General features: G+C 41.3%; 2 protein-coding genes across 2 annotated transcripts in view; one reads left to right on the forward strand and one right to left on the reverse strand.

The window, feature by feature from the left end:
* Positions 1-23443, reverse strand: part of LOC5573063 (leucine-rich repeat-containing protein let-4) — a 306482-nt gene that overhangs the window by 31680 nt on the left and 251359 nt on the right. The window lies entirely within an intron of this gene.
* LOC5573064 (proton-coupled folate transporter) lies at positions 4354-19638 on the forward strand. Its single transcript, XM_021853046.1, has 8 exons — positions 4354-4835; positions 4910-5156; positions 5220-5333; positions 18204-18452; positions 18522-18997; positions 19062-19188; positions 19247-19403; positions 19468-19638. The coding sequence occupies exons 1-8, from the start codon at positions 4701-4703 to the stop codon at positions 19562-19564; spliced, it is 1602 nt and encodes a 533-aa protein (XP_021708738.1). The 5' UTR covers positions 4354-4700; the 3' UTR covers positions 19565-19638.

Consider the following 23443-nt stretch of genomic DNA (forward strand, 5'->3'; position numbering starts at 1 on the left):
TGATCGTGCTTTATACTCAAATGAGAGCGAATTCTGCAATGCCTGTAACTGGATTTGCGGAGCTTCAAAACAAAATAATTCACATTTTACAAAAATATTCGAAGATTGAACTGCATAACTTCAACAATAGTGAAAAACCTCACTTGAAATGGCTTCGCGGCCCCTCTGAGTAGCCCTCAAGAGGTCCGTCGATGCCACGTCGTTCACATACCAAATTGTTATCAATTAACGATCAAGATTTATAACGATGTTAAAGTCTTGTGATGAAGAATTGATAGGGAATTGTCTATGGTATCAATCATTGCAAAGCATGAACAATAGAGTAGGTTTTCACAGTAGACACATTAGCTAACGTCGCGACAGTACGTGTGATCAACGTCTAGTTTTCCTAGTGACGAACTCGTTAAGCTTGAGCTTGAGCTTGATTGGCCGCCTGCGAATCTACCCCAGTATCGCCAGATCAGCTGCACTTATACAAAGAACCAACCGAATGTCTGCTTTGGACTAGCAGACACCCTCAGTGTATAAGTGCTGGTGATCTTTTATTTTGAGGCAACAATTGCGCCTGCCACGTCAGAATGCAGACCAAGGTGGGGAAGGTGGAGGAGGAATGGATGTTGATTTTATACTGGCCCACTGGAGTCCGGCTGCATCTACGCCAGTTCATTCGAATGTGTATGGATTGGGGGAAAGGTATGGCAGAGAGGTTTGCTTTTGTGGTTGGCAGACTGCCTAAGTATCAGGCGTAATGAAAGGCGTGCTTTAACAAAAGTAAGTTGTAATAAAACTAGTTTTCCACGATGTGACAGCATGACCAACGGGCCTAGAAGTATCATATAAAAGAAATAAAACACCGTCTACAAAATGTCAATTAAAAATTACAGTTAATTCTCCAAAACTCGATATTTCGTATGCCAACAACGAGTTGCAGAACCATGAAAAAAGTTGATTTTCGTGACTACCTCGATGGCCTCTTGAATCGCAGTTGCACAGCAACTCAATACATCCCTCGATGGTCTCTTCAATATCGAATTATGGAGAATTTACTGCACTATTAAAGCTAATAAGTCGGTTATATTCATATATCTGTTGGTTTCACTAGTCATAACCTAATAAAGTGGCAATCAGCTCAGCTTCATACAGCTTAATAGAAAGCAAAACTGAATGGAAATTCAACCATGAAACCCAACAACCGTTTGTTGATATCATGTACGAAACTTGTGCATCTCCACTCTTGAACCCCATGGTCGATGCGTAATATTATGCGTTGTACACTATACAGTAAGGTCGCGAGCTCAATACAACCTGATAGAATAAATGTTTTTTTTAATATAATTTTATCTGTCATTTCTGATTTAAAGTGCCAATTTATGACTGCAATGGTTTTCTGAATTGTATATTAAAGTATGATAAATTATCAATTATTTTTTCTAATGTTCATACTTCAAAACAGTTGGATTAAATCGTTAGCGTACAATTGCGATCAAGCTACACAAAAAACATCCGATTTGGATCTAATCTGTTTGTAAAGCTCTCATCTCTGTGCAATAAAATCAAACTGTCCTCACCGAAACTTCGCATCGCGATAAAACAAGCTTTGATTCGTCATCATCTTCTTGCCATCTTCACGGCGGGCTTTGACCAAACTGGAAAAATATTACCATGCGTTTGGAAATGGATTATCATCGCAAGTTTATTCAAAACGGGAAACAATTGGGTGTATATTAGCGATTTCAAAATAGCATTTATAATATATTTTTCACCGAAATAATCGCAAAAAAGAAATAAAAACAATATTTATGTATTATTTACTTTCCTAGAAAAAAATAAGCACTAAAATATAAAACATTCCCAAAGCACTTAAAATGTTAAAAATATAAGCTATTTTTACAGTGTTTATTGTCCACTTCTTGATTTTTAGCGCTTATTTTTTTTTTTATTGCTCTATGGTTCAAAAAGCAGATTCACGCGGAAAAATGTATTTAAAAGCTTTAGAATGAAATATTATACGAAAACTATCTTCTACAAACATGTATACCTTAATTCCAACAAATAAGAGAGTTGTTGGGGCCCAGATAGCCGTAGCGGTAAAAGCGCAGCTATTCAGCAAGACCAAGCTGAGGGTCGTGGGTTCGAATCCCACCGGTCGAGGATCTTTTCGGGTTGGAAATTTTCTTGACTTCCCAGCTTAGCTTAGCTTAGACTGACTACACATATCAATGGTTGCTATTCCGTGATTGACCGAAGTCAGTGAAAATGCACAAAGAATCAACTAGAAGTTCAGCTGGGATAGGCCATAATCTTCTTCAGTGTGCATAATTCAGTGCCTCTATTTATACAAGGTCAATAACGGCGCCGGCCACGTCCTTGCAGTCAGGTGGGATTGAGGGAAGGAATGTTAGTGTGTAACCTTTGCTATTTGGAGACCGTGTTTGCCTCTGCATCTCCACAAAGGTTACTGGGAGGGATGTTTGTTAATGGGGAGGATCGTTGGGTCAAAGGATTCACTTTGATAAGCGATTAGACCATGATAAACAATGATTTGTGAGATATATACATGCTTATACGTAAATATAATTGTTCATATAATTTCTATGTAGAGGAAAATTATGCCGACACTTGAGGTGACGAACCATTCAAAGTTTGTTGAACAAATACCTAAATGTAACATTCCTACAGCTGTCAGTACGAAAGCATGTGTTATTATATTTTACTCATTTGAAAAGAAACAAAAGACTCAATTGGTTGGGACATCATAGAACACTCTTATTCTTATGCCGACACTTACAGTGGCGAACCATCCAAAGTTTGTTGAATAAAGTGGACCTTTCGCAAGTCTACACTTGTAGTGTCGAACCATTCAAAGTTTTTTTAATTACAAAAATAAAGGTATATAAGGGGTGTTCTGAAAAAAAAAAAAAATGTTAAACATAAATAAATCATGAATCAGAGTTTGTGTCGACACTCACAGTGACGAACCATCCATAGTTTGTTGAAACATCATATTTACATCCCACCATTGTAACGATTAAATGTGCAGTCATACATATTTTATAGATTAGAAATAGTAGCATGAAACGAGCTCACCAATTGATCCGTTATCCTTGACTGAGCGGCCACAATCCATTTTCAGCTTCACTCGTTTGCTCGGCTAGCACCCAGAAAAAAAAAAAAAAAAAAAAAAAAAAAAAAAAAAAAAAAAAAAAAAAAAAAAAAAAAAAAAAAAAAGGCGCGCGACTCGAAAAAAAAACACGGACGACAGCTCGGGCTTTCTTGACGCACTGCCCAGGAGCAAGCGTCAAGGTCGTCGAAAGATCAAAAAGAACGAACCGATCGCGGCACTTTTTAACTTACTCCAACCGAACTCCCCGATCACGCCACTTTTTCACTTACGAGACCGACGCGCGACATGTTTGATCCTGCCCTCGTCGCTCGCTCCGGCAAAAGCAAGCGTCAAGGTCGAAAGATCAAACAGAACTAACCGATCGCGGCACTTTTTCACTTACTCCAACCGAACTCCCCGATCACGCCACTTTTTCACTTACTAGACCGACGCGCGACATGTTTGATCCTGCCCTCGTCGCTCGCTCCGGCAAAAGCAAGCATCAAGGTCGAAAGATCAAACAGAACTCTGGAAATTTTCTTGACTTCCCAGGGCATAAAGTATCATCGTACCTGGCACACGATATACGCATGCAAAAATGGTCATTGGCATAGTAAGCTCTCGGTTAATAACTGTGGAAGTGCTCATAAGGACACTAAGCTGAGAAGCAGGCTGTGTCCCAGTGGGGACGTAACGCCAGAAAGAAGAAGAAGAAGAGAGTTGTCTATGTATTTTCTATGGAAATGTGGACCACCTTAAATTTGAATAAACAGAGGACATAACTAATGCAAACGACATTGGATAAGACGGTTTTCGCCTGATGTTTAATTCTTTAGCTCTAGATGCATCTTTCCACCACTTCTTCCAACCTGCTTTCTTTAGCAAATGCATTGGCGTTTCGGGAATTTTCATAAAAAAATTGTTTGGTTTCAGTTTTTTATTGGATTTTTTTTCTGTTTTTAATTTTTTTCCGAACCAGCTATAGGGTTGAAATTCTGCTTAATAAAGCTAATAATAATAATAATTGATTCATTATTTTTTTCGTGGAATATAAACTAGCACCTTTTTTTTGTGTTTTTATTGTTTGTTTTTTAATTTTTTATAGGAATATCGATTGATTATTTATTGCTAGTTTTTAATTTACCATTGCTTATTTTTATCGATTTATACCGGTAAAAAATGGTTTTAGTGTTTATTTTTTTGAATTTTTTAATTGTTTAAAATATCCAAGCTATTGCTTATGTCTAATAATGTCATTGGATACTTTTTGATCAAACACATAGTGTTTCCCTTCTTTAAATGTTCGAAAATTTTGCTGACCATTCCAAACTAGTTTCTACATACATCCATTATGCCGCCTTCGTTGCTGCGGCTCCGGCTGACTATCTTAAACAAAAAAACAGCACACGTCTCGCGAAGCGTTTATTATGGCAAACCACTTGATCACGGATGTTCGATATTGTTAAAAGCGTGCTAACTGGTGTGAAACGCAGCTCCCGAGAAAGCATTGGTAGCTCGGTGCGTATTTTGTTTTTCTAACGCACAATTCAGTAAGTGGTTTGGTGTTTTGGAAAAGATTAAGTTTTGGCGGTGCAGTATGACTCAGGTGGATCCAGCACAGGTCAGTTGGGTCAAGAGGTTGGTATCCAACATTACGATCGAACCGGTGGTTATATTTTTTATATTCGGAGTTGTGATCTCAACGGGGCTGAGAATCTTCGAACTTGAGAAGGTCTGTATGTGTTGATTGCTAAGATAAGCTTAAAGATGATGTTGGGTGCTAATTTCAGTGATTAAATCTTCCAGGCATGTGCAACAAAGACGAATGTGGATTTGAAGGTGTGCGAATTTTTCCCGCAGTTGGAAGATAGCAACGTGTGTGATGAGTTGTCCATTGAAAGTTTGAATCAATCATCTGCGGTGGTGGAAACTTACAATGCATACAGCGTGCTTAATGATACGGGTCAGGTGGAATTCAACCGTATGGTTTGTTCTGCGAAAGCGAATGCTGTAAATGAGGTGACGTTTTTAAACTCCTATAGAAGCATCATAAGTACGACTGAAATTGAGATCAAATTAGAAGGTTTGAGTAAAACGAACGATTATTGCTTTGCAGCTGGATTGGTACAAGCGGTGGTATTGCTGTTTGCCGGTAGCTGGAGTGATAGAGCTGGACTTAGAAAACCATGTATTTTAATTCCGATTGCGGCTGACATCCTTAGTTTGTGTGGTAAGTTTATTGCATTTCAAATAATGTCAAGATGGGCTAATAATCACTTATTACTTTAATTGGTTATCAACGAACCTTTTAAAATATTGAGCTGAAGCTGTAATTTTGAAGTCCCATTAAATTTCTTATTTTACAACTTTCTTATCTCAAGCATCGCTATGTTTTTAAAAGAATGCTGCTGAATCGATAGTTTTTTTTTAGATATTGATTTTTTTTAGATTTGAATAAAACTGCACGCAATTATTTAGATTTAAGTACAAATTCATTTGATTAAATTTTAGCATTTCACAATCAATGTTTTTTGTGCTGAATAGTTTCAACCAATCGGGGCTTCCTTAACCGAGTGGTTAGAGTCCGCGGCTACAAAGCAAAGCCATGCTGAAGGTGTCTGGGTTCGATTCCCGGTCAGTCCAGGATCTTTTCGTTGGAAATTTCCTTGACTTCCCTGGGCATAAAGTATCATCGTACCTGCCACACGATATACGAATGTGAAAATGGCAACTTTGGCAAAGAAAGCTCTCAGTTAATAACTGTGGAAGTGCTCATAAGAACACTAAGCTGAGTAGCCGGCTCTGTCCCAGTGGGGACGTTAATGCCAAGAAGAAGAAGAAGAAGTTTCAACCAATTGAAGTTTTTGTTATTTATGTAAATTCCGATACACAGTTGATACATGGCTTTACTAATTGTATAATCGAGGGGCCCAAACACTAAGAGGTGGTAGTGACATTTTTGTTGGTTTTGATGTAGTTTTTTCGTCTAACAGAAGAAAAATACATAATTCGTAGCAGATTGACTTATTTTCGTAGTCTCCTATATAATTTGTATGAAATAAAAAAAATCTCAAAACTAGGTTTTTGTCACTAAAACCCCTTTGCCTTTAACCCCCTCAATTATAAGATAGATATCAGCATGTAATGTTGATGAGAGTCGAATTCTGATGATAAGGCTTGAATAGTAGTTTGAGACAAAATTTGGATTCTCGCTCCAATTCACCGTTTAGATTCGAAATTCAACTCGAGATCTGACGCCAGTCATTCAAAGTTTATATGGGATACAAAGGAAATCTTACTTTTGTAATGAAAAAGCTATTTTAATTATGAAGAACATTACCAAAGATCGTGAACCAATCTGACACTTGTGAAAAAAGTTATTCAATAATAACTGTTTGGCAACGTTTATCAACACGTATAAGAAAAACGATAATAACAAAATTAGGAAAGAATTCCAAATAGTCAATGCTTAATAACTTTTTTCACAAGCATCTGACTGTTAAATGGTCTTCGGAAATGTTCTTCATTGTTAGAATATTTTTCAAAATCTGTGTTGAGCGACGAGTCAATGAGCGACCTGTTGCGGTTTTTCTTTGCAAAATAGTTATTAATACAACAAGTTGCAAAATGATGATTTTTTCAGCACGAGTTGTACATTTATCCAACGAGGCTCGCCGAGTTGGATAAATACAACGAGTGTTGAAAAAATCGAGTTTTGCAACGAGTTTCATACAACGCTTTTTGCTATTACGAGAAATGCCGTTTAAGCTGGATCATTTCCAAAAGCACAAACAAACATTTCAACAGAAACCACGTGGGCATACATCCATGTGTAGTAGGCTCCATCCCATTACCCCGAACGCCATTACCCCGAACGCCACTACCCCGAATGGGTTACTTCCCCGAAAGCCATTACCCCGAATGGGTCATTACCCCGAACGCCACTACCCCGAATGATCCATTACCCCGAATAGTATGAGATACAGTACAGTATCTTGTTTTGCGTGCAAAAATGCGTCTCTATCATGCGGAGATTTGGTAATTAATGACACGTAAAATTCGTCGGTAAAATGTTCATCATATATTTATTCTTTCGAAATAACTTGATGGCAACTATATTCTTCTCATTCTTTCTGAGACAGTGCCTGTTTATCAGCTCAGTGGGCACCTTCGCAATTCAAGTGTTCATTCACAAATTTCATTTTGCCAACAATTACCATTTTTAACACCTACCCACCCCCTCGTACTTTTTTTGTATGGAAATTCTACATATTGTGAATGGGCTGTAACATTTTGAGGATAACCACCCACAAACTTTTTTGCTCCCTTCAGCGTTACGAAATTTGTGAATGGGCTTTAATAAAATAAGCTTTTTATTGACTGAAAGGTGTTGCTTAACAGATGCGTAATCACCGGTATTTGGACTTGTTAATGGTGCTCATGTTTCAATTTTGTTTTTGAACAAATATTTTTCTTTCTTATGAATATAGGTTGTGTCATAGCATCACGTTGTTACAGTGATCATTCACGTCATAGCTGCAAACATTTCACCAGAAATTTGCCCTTCTTTTTTAAATAGGCTGTTCTTTCACGTTTTTATTGGATAAGCTAGTCACTAATATTTCCATATAGAACAGCTTTTTATAAAGGAATATATCTTGAAGGCATTCACTAAAGTGATTCCTGCTATAATTCTAATCGGAAATTTTCCCTTTCTTTTATCTTCTTGTATTAAAACAGACAGGTCTCTTATGGATTTACTCACCACTTTTCTGCCATCATCATTTCTTCATTATCTTGAATCAAAAAAAATTTTTTTTATTATTTTTTGTGGTTATCTCACAGAAATTCAAATTAATGATCCCACAAATCAACAAAAGTTCTTACTGTTGCGTCAATCAGAGGCCGCCGATTTTTCTAACATGTACAGTCACCCCACAGTTATGGATCAACTAAGGGTTATTTTTCAGAACAAAATATGATTACAAGACATGGTGACGCTGTTCAAAATTACCTCCCAGGGAATGCAGAATATAGTTGTTTTTGAGAATACAACTTGAAATTCCCGATTATTTACGAAAAAGTGTTGATTTCGATAGAAATTTCAAACGATGTCCACCCCACAGATGTGGATCAGTGGGAGAAGATGATCCCTATTATGGATCAAATCGACTCATATTATGGATCAAAACACTATAACAGCAATTTATCTGCGAGGTAAATGAATGATATGCTAGTGAAAGCATACGTTTAGGCGTAGGTTTCGGAATCATCTTATATTTGATTCATAACTGTGGTATGGGTTTCAATGCCCCACAGTTATGAATCAACGTTTCTGGGAAAACGGTTGACATTTTATTTCCTACGGACGGAAAAAATATGTTTAAGCTTATTATAATTGTTTACGATGCTGTACAGATTTATGGTTCACGTAGGTAAAATATGTTTTGCATAATTGCAGCTCTATTTGAAGAGATATTCTCCATTTAATCCAACAGAATCATATGCTATGGTATAATAGACTGGGATATTTGGCTGACGCATCCCAAACAGAACTGAAAAGTGCTACCTTACAGCACCGAAACCAGTGCTGAAAAGCAGCACTTTTCAGCATTGTATTTTTGGTAGGAAAAGCAGGCCATTATCTTGTGCACCTATCAATGAAAAGTTGATTGATTTGCAACGGAATCGCAAAAATAACTATTTTGCAATATCCCATCGTATTAGGCTGTTTTTCATCACGCCAATCTGTCTTGAAACGGCTTACTTTCCTGCACTGAATAATGCAGTGTGGTAATAGCAACTACACAACTGAACCAGTGCTGTAATGATTCATTACGGAACGCTATCTCATTACGCAACTGTTTTGAGTTGCGTAATAAATCATTACATTACATTTTTCAGATTGTAAAATATTGGTGAATGCATTCCGATATGAGCTCTGATACCCTCAAGTGGTCTTCTACGAAATTGCAAAAAATGTTGTACGCAACTCGTTGCAGAACTCGATTTTTACAGCACTCGTCGTAATTATCCAACTCGGCTAGCCTCGTTGGATAAATGTACGACTCGTGCTGTAAAAATCGTCATTTTGCAACTTGTTGCGTAATCTACTATTCCTACACTCTAAACAATAATGAAAATTACCGTGGACGTAATCTTCGTTATGTCTGAATGACACATGATGTAATTGATGGAACGACACATTTCCTTGAAGATGTATTGGACAAAAAATGTACTGTGATCGACATTTCTCAAATCAGATACCAAAGTATTGAAAATTCGACACAAATTTACGTCATGATTTTTTGGGAGAGTATATAGTAAATTCAATTCAAACTTTGAACGTGTGGCGTTAAATTATAGGTTTACCGATCGCGTAGAAAATTTGCTCAGTTGTCATGGGGCCAATATGACACCTTAACGTGGACTGGTGCGCGAATTTATATTGATATAAAAATAATATAAAAACTAAATAATATAAAAACTAAATAACTAAAGTTTATACTTAAGGTGATTATAAAACGAAGCCACACCTCAAATTTTCAAGAGCACAACACTTGAGAACCAAACAGCCCTTCGCGTAGAAAATCTATCCCATTGGTCACCACCAGTAAGCAAGCAATTTGATTGGTTTTCAACGCGAACTGTTGTCAGATACTTTCGTCTTGTGCACTTGAAAATTCAAAGTTTGGCTTCGTTTTATAATCACCTTAAGATATCATATAACTATTTCATTGTGTTATCAATTGAAACAGGTTGATAACAAGTTCTGTTATTATTAATCCAATTTCCCCCATTAATAACTCATTCTGTTACACTGCGGAACACGTTTTTGTCTCCAGCATCAAAATATCGCTATTTACTTAATTAAGAGTTGCTGAATCTATTGCCGTTTTCAAAAACATCACTGCACGTCTAGTTTTTGAGTTATTGGCTATTGAAAATGTTAAATTTGACTATTTCAGCAAATTTGCATGCAAGTTTGTCAGCTTGTAAGGCGATATATTTGCTTAATTTGCCACAGATTTCAAACTTTATGCTTATAACAATACTTATAACCAAAGTTCATGATACTCTCGATGCTCAAAAGTAATCTTTTGAATGTTTCTAAAAATATTGTAATTTGCCATTTAAGAGAAACGAAGAATTTCATATGGAGACTACAAGTATGTTGAAAAAAGTCGATTTAATCTGAATTTTATCGTGCAATTTCAACAAAATTATATTCGAAATGTAAGTTGAAGTCCTATTTTGCATCAGATTATAAAAAAGTTTGGTAGCACATACTTGAAATATCATGTATACATCAATTAAACCAGTGTTTTATACAACTTTGGCGACCTGTAGCTAAAAATTGTGACGTGCAGGGACATTTCTGAGAACGGCATCAGATTCAGCTACCCCAAATCTACTAGAGACGTATAATTTAATCCTTGAGACACGCAAAAATGTCATTTTTGTTACGCTGTGTTATCAATTAGTTATGAAAGTCGAATTAAGATAACAAACATTGACGTCATTCACTACTAGACTTCCTATCGATAACAAGAAATAACAAAATGAATGCAACTATCTATATATATCTATATATATATATATATATATATATATATATATATATCAGTTTCGACGAGTGGATTGTAACTCCTAAATTTGGACATCTAGTGCTCAAGTTATTGAATTATCATTTGAATTAGTGTGAATTACCCAATTATGAACTGTAAATAGTAGAATTAAGTAATAAAGTTGAATTAGAGTAGTGCGAGTAGATAACAATAAATGAGTGAATTAGTTAACCTAAACGGACATTTCTTAATTGTGTGAGAAGAACTTACCTAAAGAACTTACCTGTGTGGGAAGCTGAAAAAGCCGTTAAATTCGTGTCACAACCACTGAGCATTCGACATTGGTCCTTCGAACCGGATAGCGTGAACTCCGCTAGTCCGCCAGCCCGGAATCTACGCCGAACCCGCCAGATATTCGCCGCCACGTGCTGAAGAGGTTAGCCGTCTGGAACAATCTGCAATACAAGGCATTCGAATTGCCTTGAGAAGGTAATTATCTTTCCAACACCTCCTATCCCTACTCGTTTGAGCTGCGCGGTCTTCAGCCTTCCAGATCCTTTCATTTCCTGGTCATCTTCGTCATCTCCCCACGATGTCAACGGAGCGACGCATCAAAGGCCTTAAGACGCGCCTAAAGAGCTTGTTGACTTCATTCAACCTCATCAAATCATTCGTGGAAGAATACCAGGAAGACCGGGATGCTCACCAAGTCTCGGTTCGTCTGGAGCACCTAGTAGCCCTCTGGAAGGACGTGAACACCACTCAAGTCGAACTCGAAACGCTGGATGAAGAGAGCCTGGACCAATATCTGAAGGTCCGCACAGACTTTGAGTCCAGCTTTTTCCACGTAAAGGGTTTCCTACTTTCCGTTAATAAATCTGCTGTCCCAGACTCACCGTCTGCTTCTCGAACTACCGCACAAGTCCCTCCAACATCGTCAGTACGACTACCCGACGTTAAGCTGCCCGTATTCTCCGGCCATCTTGATGGATGGCTAAACTTCCATGATTTGTTCGTCTCGCTCGTCCACTCGTCGCATGAACTTTCGAGCATCCAAAAATTCTATTATTTGCGGTCTTCCCTTTCCGGAGATGCCCTCAAGCTGATCCAAACCATTGCTATCAGTGCCAACAATTACCAGGTGGCGTGGAACTTACTGGTAGATCACTACCAAAACCCTACTATTTTGAAGCAGTCTTACGTAGACTCGCTTTTCGAGTTCCCTTCGCTTAAAAGGGAATCTGCGTCGGAGTTACACTCTCTAGTTGAAAAATTCGAAGCGAATGTCCGAGTCCTTAAACAGCTAGGAGAGAAGACCGAGTTCTGGGGTATACTCCTGATCAAAATGCTGAGCAGCAGGCTTGACCCGACAACCAGACGTGATTGGGAGGAGTATGCAACATCGAAGGACAACGTTAGCTTCAACGACCTCACAACGTTCATCCAGCGCAGAGTCAACGTTCTGCAAACAATCAACAAGTCAACCGAAGTTTTGTCCCAAGGTGCCCCAAAGAAGTCAGTTTCTCGTTCAGTCGCCAGCCATGGGGCCAGTCAGCCCAACTATCGCAAGTGTCTCGTCTGCTCCGACCATCATCCCTTGTACCAGTGCGTTGTCTTTTCAAAAATGACCCTTGAAGACAAAGAGAAGGATGTTCGACGTCACCAATTATGCCGCAACTGTCTCCGGAAAGGTCATCAAGCTCGTGAATGCCCCTCGTCGAGCACCTGTCGTAAATGCAGAAGTCGCCACCATACTCAACTCTGTCCCGGGGAAACCCATCCAGCTTCTGCGAACTCCAGAACTGTGGAATCTGCCCCACCGAAACCTACTTCTGCCCCAATCGTAGAAGATCCACCAAAAAACTCCGCTTCTGCCATCTCCGAACCCGTAAGCTGCGCTTCTTCCGGCCAGAAACGGAAAAGTGTTCTACTGGCCACAGCCGTGGTCACACTGATCGATGACAATGGAACCGAACACTTTGCTAGGGCGCTCCTAGACTCCGGCAGCGAATGCTGCTTCATGGTTGAATCGCTAGCTCAACAAATAAAGGCTAAACGCACCAAGATTCAGGTTCCGATCACTGGTATCGGACAGTCCTCAACCTACGCTCGTCACAAGCTGCAATCCACCATCCGCTCTCGAGTCAGCGGATATTCTACGGCCGTTGAATTCTTGGTGCTTCCAAAAGTCACTGTTAACCTACCATCAACATCGATAGACGTCTCATCCTGGGAAATTCCCGACGGAATCCAGCTTGCTGATCCGTCATTTTACGATACAAGACCTGTCCAACTTGTATTGGGAGCAGAAATCTTTTTTGACCTCTTCAAGGTTTCTGGTCGAATTCAACTCGGAGAGTCTCTGCCAAACCTAGTCAATTCCGTTCTAGGTTGGGTCGTATCTGGGGTTACGTCGAACTGTCAATCGAGAACATCCGTCACTGCTAACGTAGCCACAACCGCTGATCTCCATCGTCTAATGGAGAAGTTCTGGTCCATCGAAGAAGGCAACGACAAAAATCACTACTCCGTCGAAGAAGCTGCTTGTGAGGCTCACTTCCGTCGCACGGTTTCTCGCTCGCCAGAAGGCCGCTACATTGTACGACTTCCCTTGAAACAAGATGCTCTAATGAACCTCGGTGACAATCGCCGTTCTGCGCTTCGTCGTTTCCACCTCGTTGAAAATCGCCTGTCACGCAACCCAGAGCTAGGTACCCAATATCGAGAATTCATGCGAGAATATGAAGAATTGGGGCACATGCAGCAAGTACACAACTACGAAAATCCCCCGTCTCGTTGCTATCACCTGCCGCATCACGCAGTCATCCGTGAAGACAGCACGACCACCAAAGTGCGTGTGGTCTTCGACGCATCCTGTCGTACTCCCGAAGGATCATCCCTAAACGACGCCCTAATGGTTGGACCGATTGTTCAAGAAGACCTTCGGTCCATAATCATGCGATCCAGAACTCACCCCATAATGCTGATCGCCGATATCAAGCAAATGTTCCGTCAGATCCGAGTTGACGAACAAGATGCACCACTGCAGCGAATCGTTTGGCGACCATCGTCGGACGCGCCAATGAGTACCTACGAATTAAAGACCGTCACCTATGGAACAGCAAGTGCACCTTTTCTGGCTACAAGGGTACTACGCCAACTCTCCGAAGACGAGCAAGACCGATTCCCGGAAGCCGCTGAAGTACTACGAATGGACTTCTACGTGGACGATTTGTTCTCTGGAGGAAACACCGTAGAGGAAACCATCGCACTCCGAAGGCAACTGGATTCCTTACTCTCTGCTGGGGGTTTCGAACTACGAAAGTGGGCTTCTAACGTCGATGCTGTCTTAGAAGACGTACCCTTGGACAATAAAGCTCTCAAAACTTCAGTGGACTTAGATCGAGATCAATGCATCAAAAGTCTTGGTCTTCACTGGGAACCAGCAACCGATCATCTTCGCTACAAAATTGGCCTACCTCCGATCAACGACACCCCACTAACAAAACGCATTGCTCTCTCCCAAATTGCTCGCCTATTTGACCCCCTTGGTCTAGTAGGACCCGTCATTACATCGGCCAAGCTATTTATGCAAGCCTTGTGGACACTAAAATCCAACGAAGGGCACATATGGGGTTGGGATCAAGAGCTTCCTCCATCCTACAAGGAACGTTGGGTAACCTACACCTCTGAGCTACCACTTTTGAACGATTTACGTATCGAACGTTGCATCCTCTGTTCAAATCCTATTTCAATCCAACTCCACTTTTTCTCCGATGCATCGGAAAATGCATATGGAGCCTGTTGCTATATAAGGTCATGCAATAGCGTTGGGGAAACTAAAACTGCTCTGCTGACTGCAAAGTCAAAAATCGCCCCCCTGAAGCAACAAAGCATCCCACGACTCGAGCTCTGTGGAGCTCTACTCGCAGCTGAACTGTACGAAAAGGTAGCAGCTTCCCTGAAAATCACTACCGAAACTTATTTCTGGGTGGACTCCACCATAGTCATTTGCTGGCTCAGCTCTACACCATCAGCATGGACCACCTTCGTGGCAAACCGCGTTTCCAAAATACAATTATCTACCCAAAATTGCCTTTGGAACCATGTTTCGGGATACCAAAACCCAGCTGACCATATTTCTCGAGGACTGCCTGCAGAAAATCTCCTCAACAACGATCTCTGGTGGAAGGGTCCACCATGGTTGTCACTTGACAAGGAATTTTGGCCTCTCCAGCAACCTATGAACGACTCCGAGTACAACAGCATCCCAGAAGCACGAAAACCACCCACAACAGCAATAACGGCTACCGCAGAACCATCATTCATTGATTTGTTCGTCAGCAAATACTCCAGCTACAACAAAATGTTGCGAATTACTGCCTACTGTCGCCGTTTCATCCTACACTGTCAGCGCAATTCAAGGCCAAGCACAACAATCATTACCAGCGAAGAAATGACAGGAGCAGAAACGACACTAATCCGCCTAGTTCAACAACAAACATTCGCCGCTGAATGGAAACAGCTGCAGCAATCTATGCCAGTCTCGTCTAAATCACGCATTCGTTGGTTTCATCCTTTCCTTTCAACCGATCAACTGATTCGCATTGGTGGAAGGCTAAAGCAAACACAACAACCCTTCGACACTAAGCACCAAATTCTTCTGCCATCCACCCACTCAATCTCCACACTCCTCATTCGCTCTCTACATGAAACCCATTTACATGCCGCACCTCAATTGCTGCTCAACATTCTTCGTCTGAAGTATTGGATTACCGGAGCCAGAAGTTTGGCTAGAAAGATCACCCAACACTGTGTAGTCTGCGTAAGAGCCCGACCCAAACTCGTCCAGCAGTTTATGGCCGAACTCCCAGTCGAAAGAGTAACAGCGATTCGTCCATTCACAATAACTGGGATCGATTATTGGGGTCCCATTTCCCTCAAACCAATCCATCGTCGAGCAGCACCCGGTAAGGCTTATGTAGCAGTTTTCGTTTGCTTCACAACGAAAGCTGTACATCTCGAGTTGGTTGGAGACCTGAGCACTGCCAAATTCATTCAGGCTCTACGACGTTTCGTCGCTCGGCGAGGGTTGTGCGCGGAAATTTTCAGCGACAATGGCAGAAACTTCATTGGTGCTGCAAACGAACTTCGACAAATGATCCAAATTAATCAGCATCAGCAAGCAATCATCGAAGAATGTGCGTCAAATGGCATACGTTGGCGCTTTAATCCTCCTAAGGCCTCTCATTTTGGAGGACTATGGGAAGCCGCAATCCAATCTGCCCAAAAACACTTTGTTCGAGCTCTGGGGACTCAAACATTGTGCATAGAAGATATGCAAACACTTCTCACCCAGATCGAATGTTGCCTGAACTCCAGGCCGATCGTTCCGCTAAGTGACGACCCTTCCGACTTCGAGCCTCTCAGTCCAGGACACTTCTTGACAGGTTCGTCCTTGAAGGCTGTTCCTGACGTAAATGTCACCACTAGTCCAATGAATCGACTGAGCAATTATCAGCAAATCCAGAAGCTACTTCAACATATTTGGCAGAGGTGGCACACCGAGTACTTATGTACGCTTCAGTCTCGAACCAAATGGATCAACCATCCCGTAAACATCCAACGGGGCCAGCTCGTCGTATTGAAGGAGGAGAACGCACCACCGCTGCATTGGCCTACAGCACGGGTAGTGGATTTGCATCCAGGAACCGATGGCATCACTCGTGTCGTCACAATAAAAACATCAACAGGAGAATACAAGCGACCGGTTTCGAAAATCTGCATTCTTCCAGTTCCAGCATCCGATGAAAACAACCAGTAAACCGGTCCACAGAATATCATCCGCCTTGGCATCTCTTCAATGTTTCCAGCAAAGAACACCTAAAAATAAAGAAATACAAGGTCCTTTTAACCAAAAGGACAAGGTAAGAACCTGTCCTATTAGTTATGCCGCCCTTGAACCCGCTACCGAGTCTTATGTTTTGATTCCAGTTTTCGCAATTCATTCGTCGAGCAATATCAATTGACGTTTTCACCCATCGCCCATAACATCGAGATAATCAACCATCGAGCAGAGAATAACATCATCACGTTGAACATCGACGCAACTGTCAGAATCCGATCCTCGAAGGGGCCAGGATGTTCGCATATGCGAGAAGCGACACCTATGAGTCAGCGCAGATCATCGATATCCAGCGGTCATTCCCTCGTTCAACGATTACCGATTCGACGACAGAGAGACAGCTTGCGTTTTTTGACGTTTTTGGATTTCCGCTTGTTCCTTCTTCCGTCAACTGACAAGTATAAAAGGGACCTCCATAGCGTATGTAATTCTCTTTTTCTGTGTCATCGATCGAACCGACAGGTGGAGTGTAAATCAGTTTCGACGAGTGGATTGTAACTCATAAATTTGGACATCTAGTGCTCAAGTTATTGAATTATCATTTGAATTAGTGTGAATTACCCAATTATGAACTGTAAATAGTAGAATTAAGTAATAAAGTTGAATTAGAGTAGTGCGAGTAGATAACAATAAATGAGTGAATTAGTTAACCTAAACGGACATTTCTTAATTGTGTGAGAAGAACTTACCTAAAGAACTTACCTGTGTGGGAAGCTGAAAAAGCCGTTAAATTCGTGTCACAACCACTGAGCATTCGACATATATATATACCCACAGTGCTTCCAGGGGCCTGGATTCGTGATCGAAAATGTTTTGGGCCCAAAAAGTTGGTTTTAGAGTTATGGTGTTTCCAGAGAAGTTGTTCGGGATGCGTGAGATAGATTTTGTATATAATATCACTACATGAAAATTTGCTGAACACTCTATCTATTGATTGTTAAGAGATATGGGTCATTTTTTGTGAACAATTTTTCAAAACTAGTTAGGTTAAATCTTCTTCTGAGTATTTTTGAGATTAAGTTCTACAAAGTTATTAGAGTCGATAAAATACGTATCTCTTTAGAAGACTGAACAAAGGACTATTTTACATTTCTCTAACATTTACAGAGACAAATTGGGGCAATATTTTTAGCTCGCATATAAAAGAGTAAATCAAGAACTATTAAAAACTTACACTGGACACTAGGAACAATTCACGTTAATAAAGCCAACAAAAATGGAACATAGAGACTGTCAACTGTTTGAAAATTCAAATTATGCAGCTTTTTAAATCACGTATTTTTTAAATATGTCAGTTTTCATCCATGAGTGATAATATTCAGGTCTTCCAGGCAATGCTTTATTCGGTTCAGCTAGAGCTCATACTGCCTATGATGGAATATCTCGATATCAAATGTCATCTCATTTACAGTGAAAACAAGATGCATGGATTCTGAAAGATAGCCTATATTACGTAATATCAGCTCTATTCTGAACGTGGGATAAAGAACATTGGATAATGTTAGTAATCCATTCGCCTAAAATGACAGTCATCCTATTCAAGCCTATAATAATATTAAAGGAAGGAATGTTTTATTTTATTTATTTTTTCTGACCAACCAATGTTTTTTTTACTTTCCGATTTCAGTGCTCATCATTTCGGCCATCTTCATGCGCGAAATACCTCTGGAGGTCACGGGAATTCTTCCGCAACTCATCAATTCGTTCAGCGGAGGGACCCCGCTGGTAGTGACAGGAATTTATAGCTACCTCACAATTGTGACCACCGAGTCGGAGCGAACATTTAGATTTGCCTGCGCGGCCGTCGTCATTGCCATTATTCCTATTCTGGCGAGCTTCTTCAGTGGCTATATATTCAAAGCACTTGGATTCATTAGTACGAGTACCCACTAATTAACAAAAAAGAGCGATTTGGTACTCATAAGAGATATTCTTCCCATTCCAGATTTGTGCCTTTTGTGCATGGCAACGAATTCACTTGGGCTACTCTATGGACTGTTCGTGCTCAAGGAGCCCACCAAGGTGGAATCTGGCACTGATGCTGACGCCACTCACAAAACTGGAAATGAGCCTAATTCTTCCACTCCAGCTATGAAGTTGTTCGACATTACCCTTGTGACCGATTGCGTCAAAGTGCTTACGAAAAAGCGAGGATTCAACGTACGTACGATACTGATTCTTACATTGGTCGTATTCTTCATTAACTTCGGCGCAGCAGGTGATTTAGAGTCGGCTCTGAACATTGCCATCCTAAAGTTTAACTGGATTTCCAATTTGGGCACATGGGTGGCATATGACCTGATGACCACTTTACTGGGAACACTTCTGGCGATGGGAGTGTTGAGCAAACGGTTGGGAGTTTCCGACTTTCTCATTTGCGTGTTTTCTGTATGCTTCACACTAATAGCGAAGCCAATCATGGTAAGGTACTCTCTTTGATGGACATCTTATTTAAAGGAATACTGACAAATCTCGTTCCTTACAGGCCTACGCTGCTAGTTCGGTCCAACCGTATCTGTACTATGTAGCGACATCAATCGATGTTTTCGAGGGAAGCAAAATCGTGGCTATTCGCAGTATTGTTTCAAAGTTGGTCGAACAGAATGAAATCGGTGAGATGATTTTGGAAACTTTGAACAATCAGGATTAGTAATGGTTTTCTACTTCCAGGAAAAATGCTCTCCTTGCTAGGGATTGTTGACTCTGCACAGGCTGTGATATACCCAACTATTTACAGTGCAGTGTTTCTGAAAAGTCAGGACGTTTTTATAGGCTCCGTATTTCTATTGAGCGAAGCCTTCCTACTGGTTTCACTTGGTTTCTACTTGTAAGTATTTTCGATCCTAATCTGCCTACATAATTGATAGTTTATCGTCTTTATTATCATTTAGGGCTCTGTACTTCATGTCGAGGAAGTGCAATATCAAAAGGAACACGCACAGGAGCGAGGGAGTTGATAATGCTGCGATGGAAATAACTTCTATGTGATAATTTCGATCTAAAATACTTAGAAGATAAGTTTTATACTAGATTTGGCCAGAAATATAAACTTGAAAAAATGATTTATCTATTGTTAATGATATACCTACTAGTCGCACTCCATGATTTCACAAAAACAAAAAGTTTAAAAACTTTCTTAACAGGTCAAACATCGTTATAGGAAAAACTACAGGTGGTTCTCATAAACACAGATAATTCCTTGAAAAAGACACAATATATGTCACCGAAACGTCGGATGTATGCAAATACCCGTTTTTGAGATTCTTTACACTGAAAGTCATAACTTCAAGCGTCCTTGTTATCGACTGAAACTTCTTTGAAGACATCAAATGCACCGTCGTGAAAACCCATTGGAGAACCCCTCACTTGATGGTAAAATAGATTGAAGTGTTTCGCTCTTCAATGACAGCTGCAGGCGCGTGTTTTCCTTATTTTGAGACCAGAGAAAAATACTAATTGAGTTGGAGTTATTTAGTTAACATCTAACCAGATAACACTGAATCAACAATTTCACGCCACAATACTCGGTTCGTGGCCGCATCTCTCCATCCTCGGTTCTGCCTCACGCTCGCCAAATCGCTGCGCACTTGATCCGCTCACCTAGCTCTCTGCGCTCCACGCCTTCTTGTTTCAACCGGATCCGAAGCGAACACCATCTTTGCTGTCCGGCATTCTTGCAACATGCGCTGCCCATCGTATCCTTCCAGTTTTGGCCACCTTCTGGATACTGGATTCGCCGTAGAGTTGGGCAAGCTCGTGGTTCTTCCTTCGCCGCCACACACCGTTTTCCTGCACACCGCCAAAGATCGTCCTAAGCACCCGACGTTCGAAGACTATAAGTGCTTGCAGGTCCTCCTCGAGCATCGTCCACGTTGCATGCCCGTAGAGGACTACCGGTCCTATAAGTGTTTCGTACATGGTACATTTGATGCGGGGGGAATCTATTATGACCGCAGCTTCTTGTGGAGGCCATAGGCCGACTTCCACTGATGATAAGCCTCCATATTTCACGGCTAACGTTATTATCAGCCAACATCAAGGATGCAAGGTAGACGAACTCGTCGACCACCTCGAACGTATCCCCGTCTATCGTAACACTGCTACCTAGGCGAGCCCAGTCCACCCAGTCCTCGGCTCCACCAACTAGCATGTACTTTATCTTGGACGCATTCACCACTAGTTCAACTTTTGCTGCCTCGCGTTTCAAGTGGGTGCACAGGTCTGTCACCTTTTCAAATGTTCGGCCGACAATGTCTATATCATCCGCGAAGCAAACAAATTGACTGGATCTCGTGAATATCGTATCCCAGCTCTCCGCATAACACCTTCTAGCGCAATATTGAACAACAGGCCCGAAAGCCCATCACCTTGTCGTAGTCTCCGGCGGGATTCAAACGAACTGGAATGTGGCGGTCGATGCTATCGTATGCCGCCTTGAAATCGATGAAAAGGTGATGCGTTGGGACCTGGTATTCACGACATTTTTGGAGGATTTGCCGTACGGTAAAGAGCTGGTCCGTTGTCTAACGGCCCTCAACGAAGCCGGCTAGATAACTTCCCACGAATTCGTTTACTACAGGTGACATACAACGGAAAATGATCTGGGATAATACTTTGTAGGCCGCATTCAGATGTGACATGGTGCGAAGTGCGGTATTCGATATCAAGCAGGAGTTCGAGGCTAGGGGGGAGTTCGGCAGCTTAGAAGAGTTCGATGCCAGAAGAGCATAGAAGACAGAAAGAGCTCGTTGACAGATTGTGTGGGTTGGAGGTTGTGTGGTGAGAAGAAGTGTCAGTCAGTAGCATCACTATGGGCAGTTTGCATATAAATTGGCGGCTAATAATATGTTTGCCATCTCGTCATACCGTTCTGCTCCGAATCGTCAGACGCTTTAAGCCAGACACTCGCTTTTTTAATGGTATTTTTAGATTGAATTCCATGTTTTTTCGTACATTCTTCATTCATACAAATTGACAATATTACAATTTTTAGAAGAGTTAACGCTAGTATACGGGCATTCAAATCAATACGGTATTTATGAGTTTAGTCATTTTGTGATATTTCGTTAAAAAAAACACATTTATTGACACATATATTGAGCTGTTCGGTATCCCAGCTCGCATGGTTTTTAGATTAATTAACTCATTGCGCGTGGTAAAGATGGAAAATATATAAGTGAAATTATGAAAAAAAAAATCAACGTGATCAGATGGGATTCAAACTCACGACTCTTGTATGCTAGACGAGTACTTTACCAACTAAGCTACCTAACCACTTGGTGACCCAATAACTCAGAAGGTTACAAGTTTCGAATTAAAATCCCAATAGATCACGCCGACCCTTCTCATAACGCATATCTCACCATCTCTTCAGGTGGATGTGGTAGTGGTTAGAACGCATACCTCTCACGCCGAGGACCTGGGATCGAATCCCATCCCCGAGAAAGTCACTTATAATCTCTAGGTTGTAGTGACGACTTTCTTCGGAAGGGAAGTAAAGCCGTTGGTCGCGAGATGAACTAGCCTGTGGTTATTAATGTCGTTGTTTGCGCTCGCACTATGGAAAGCATCATCGGTTGCTCTTTTGCAACCGAGCGGCGGGCAAACGAAAGTTGATTCATTCAACTTGCGTATGGACCTATGCACGGGTTCACTATTTGACGTTTTAGCGGTGCCGTGTTTTTTATGTCACCATAGAAACTAGTGAATTCGGCACCGCTCAAACGTCAAATAGTGAACTCGTGCATCGGTCCATTGTTCGTTTCCCACCTATCCATCCGCGTCATCATCAGCCCAGCGTGATGCTTCTCCGTTTTGGCGGCAACATCCAAGTGCGCCAAACCACAGAAAGCAGAGCACGCGGTAAATGAATATGAATATTGTCTTCCCGTACTGTGCGCCTATAAAAGGCGCACCCATTTGTATGCAATGTTTTTCCCCACCGACTAGGCACGCTGCCTTTCGGTGGCAATAAAATCCAATTAGTTTGAACCAGTTGTTCTATTCGTCGTCGTCCCGCTACCATTCCAATACAACGTAGGGCTCCACCTTGGACGAAACAGTCGTTAATCAAGATAAAAAAGAATTTATATCATGTATACTACACACACGTGCAGAGCAAGTACGATTTATTTAGTGTTAAAATTAAATAGCTGTTTGCCTATCAATTGGCTCGGTAGCTTAATTGGTAGTCGTGGGTTTGAATCCCACCGCGGTGATCGATAACCCTGGTGAGGCACACAGATGGATCGGCAAAAGGCTTGGAATCCACCATTCTACCGTGTCCCAGTGCTTTAAGAATAACCGGAACCTTTCCACCCGAGACGTGGCCAAAAAGGTCAATTCGTCGAAGTGGTTCGTCCAACAGACCATGAAGAGGGCTGCGATACGTGTTTTTAGGGTCAAGAAAGCGCCAAACCGAACTGACAAGCAAAACACAGTGGCCAAATTGCGTGCGCGGAAGCTGTACCGTCATGGACGACGAAACATCAATGCGGACACCAAACAAATCCTCGGACTCGGGTCTCGCATGGAGGCTCGGAAGAGAAAGATGGACAAATTCGCGAAGAAGTACCTGTTGTGGCAGGCGATCTGCGAGTGCGGACGGTACAGCAAGCCGTTCGTTACAACCGGCATCATAAACGGGCAGATTTATCGAGAGGTATGCTTGCAGAAGCGCTTGCTGCCCTTAGTCCGCTCTCACCGTGGTCCCACGCTGTTCTGGCCGGATCTCGCTTCGTGCCATTACGCCAAGCCTGCAATGGATTGGAACGAAGCGAAGGGCATAATGTGGTCCTAAAGGAGGTGAGCCCGCAAAATACACCAGAACATCGTCCGATCGAAAAGTTTTGATCGATAATAAAGAAG

This window comes from Aedes aegypti, chromosome 3 (genome assembly GCF_002204515.2).
Source record: "Aedes aegypti strain LVP_AGWG chromosome 3, AaegL5.0 Primary Assembly, whole genome shotgun sequence".
NCBI classification, from domain to species: Eukaryota; Metazoa; Arthropoda; class Insecta; order Diptera; family Culicidae; genus Aedes; species Aedes aegypti.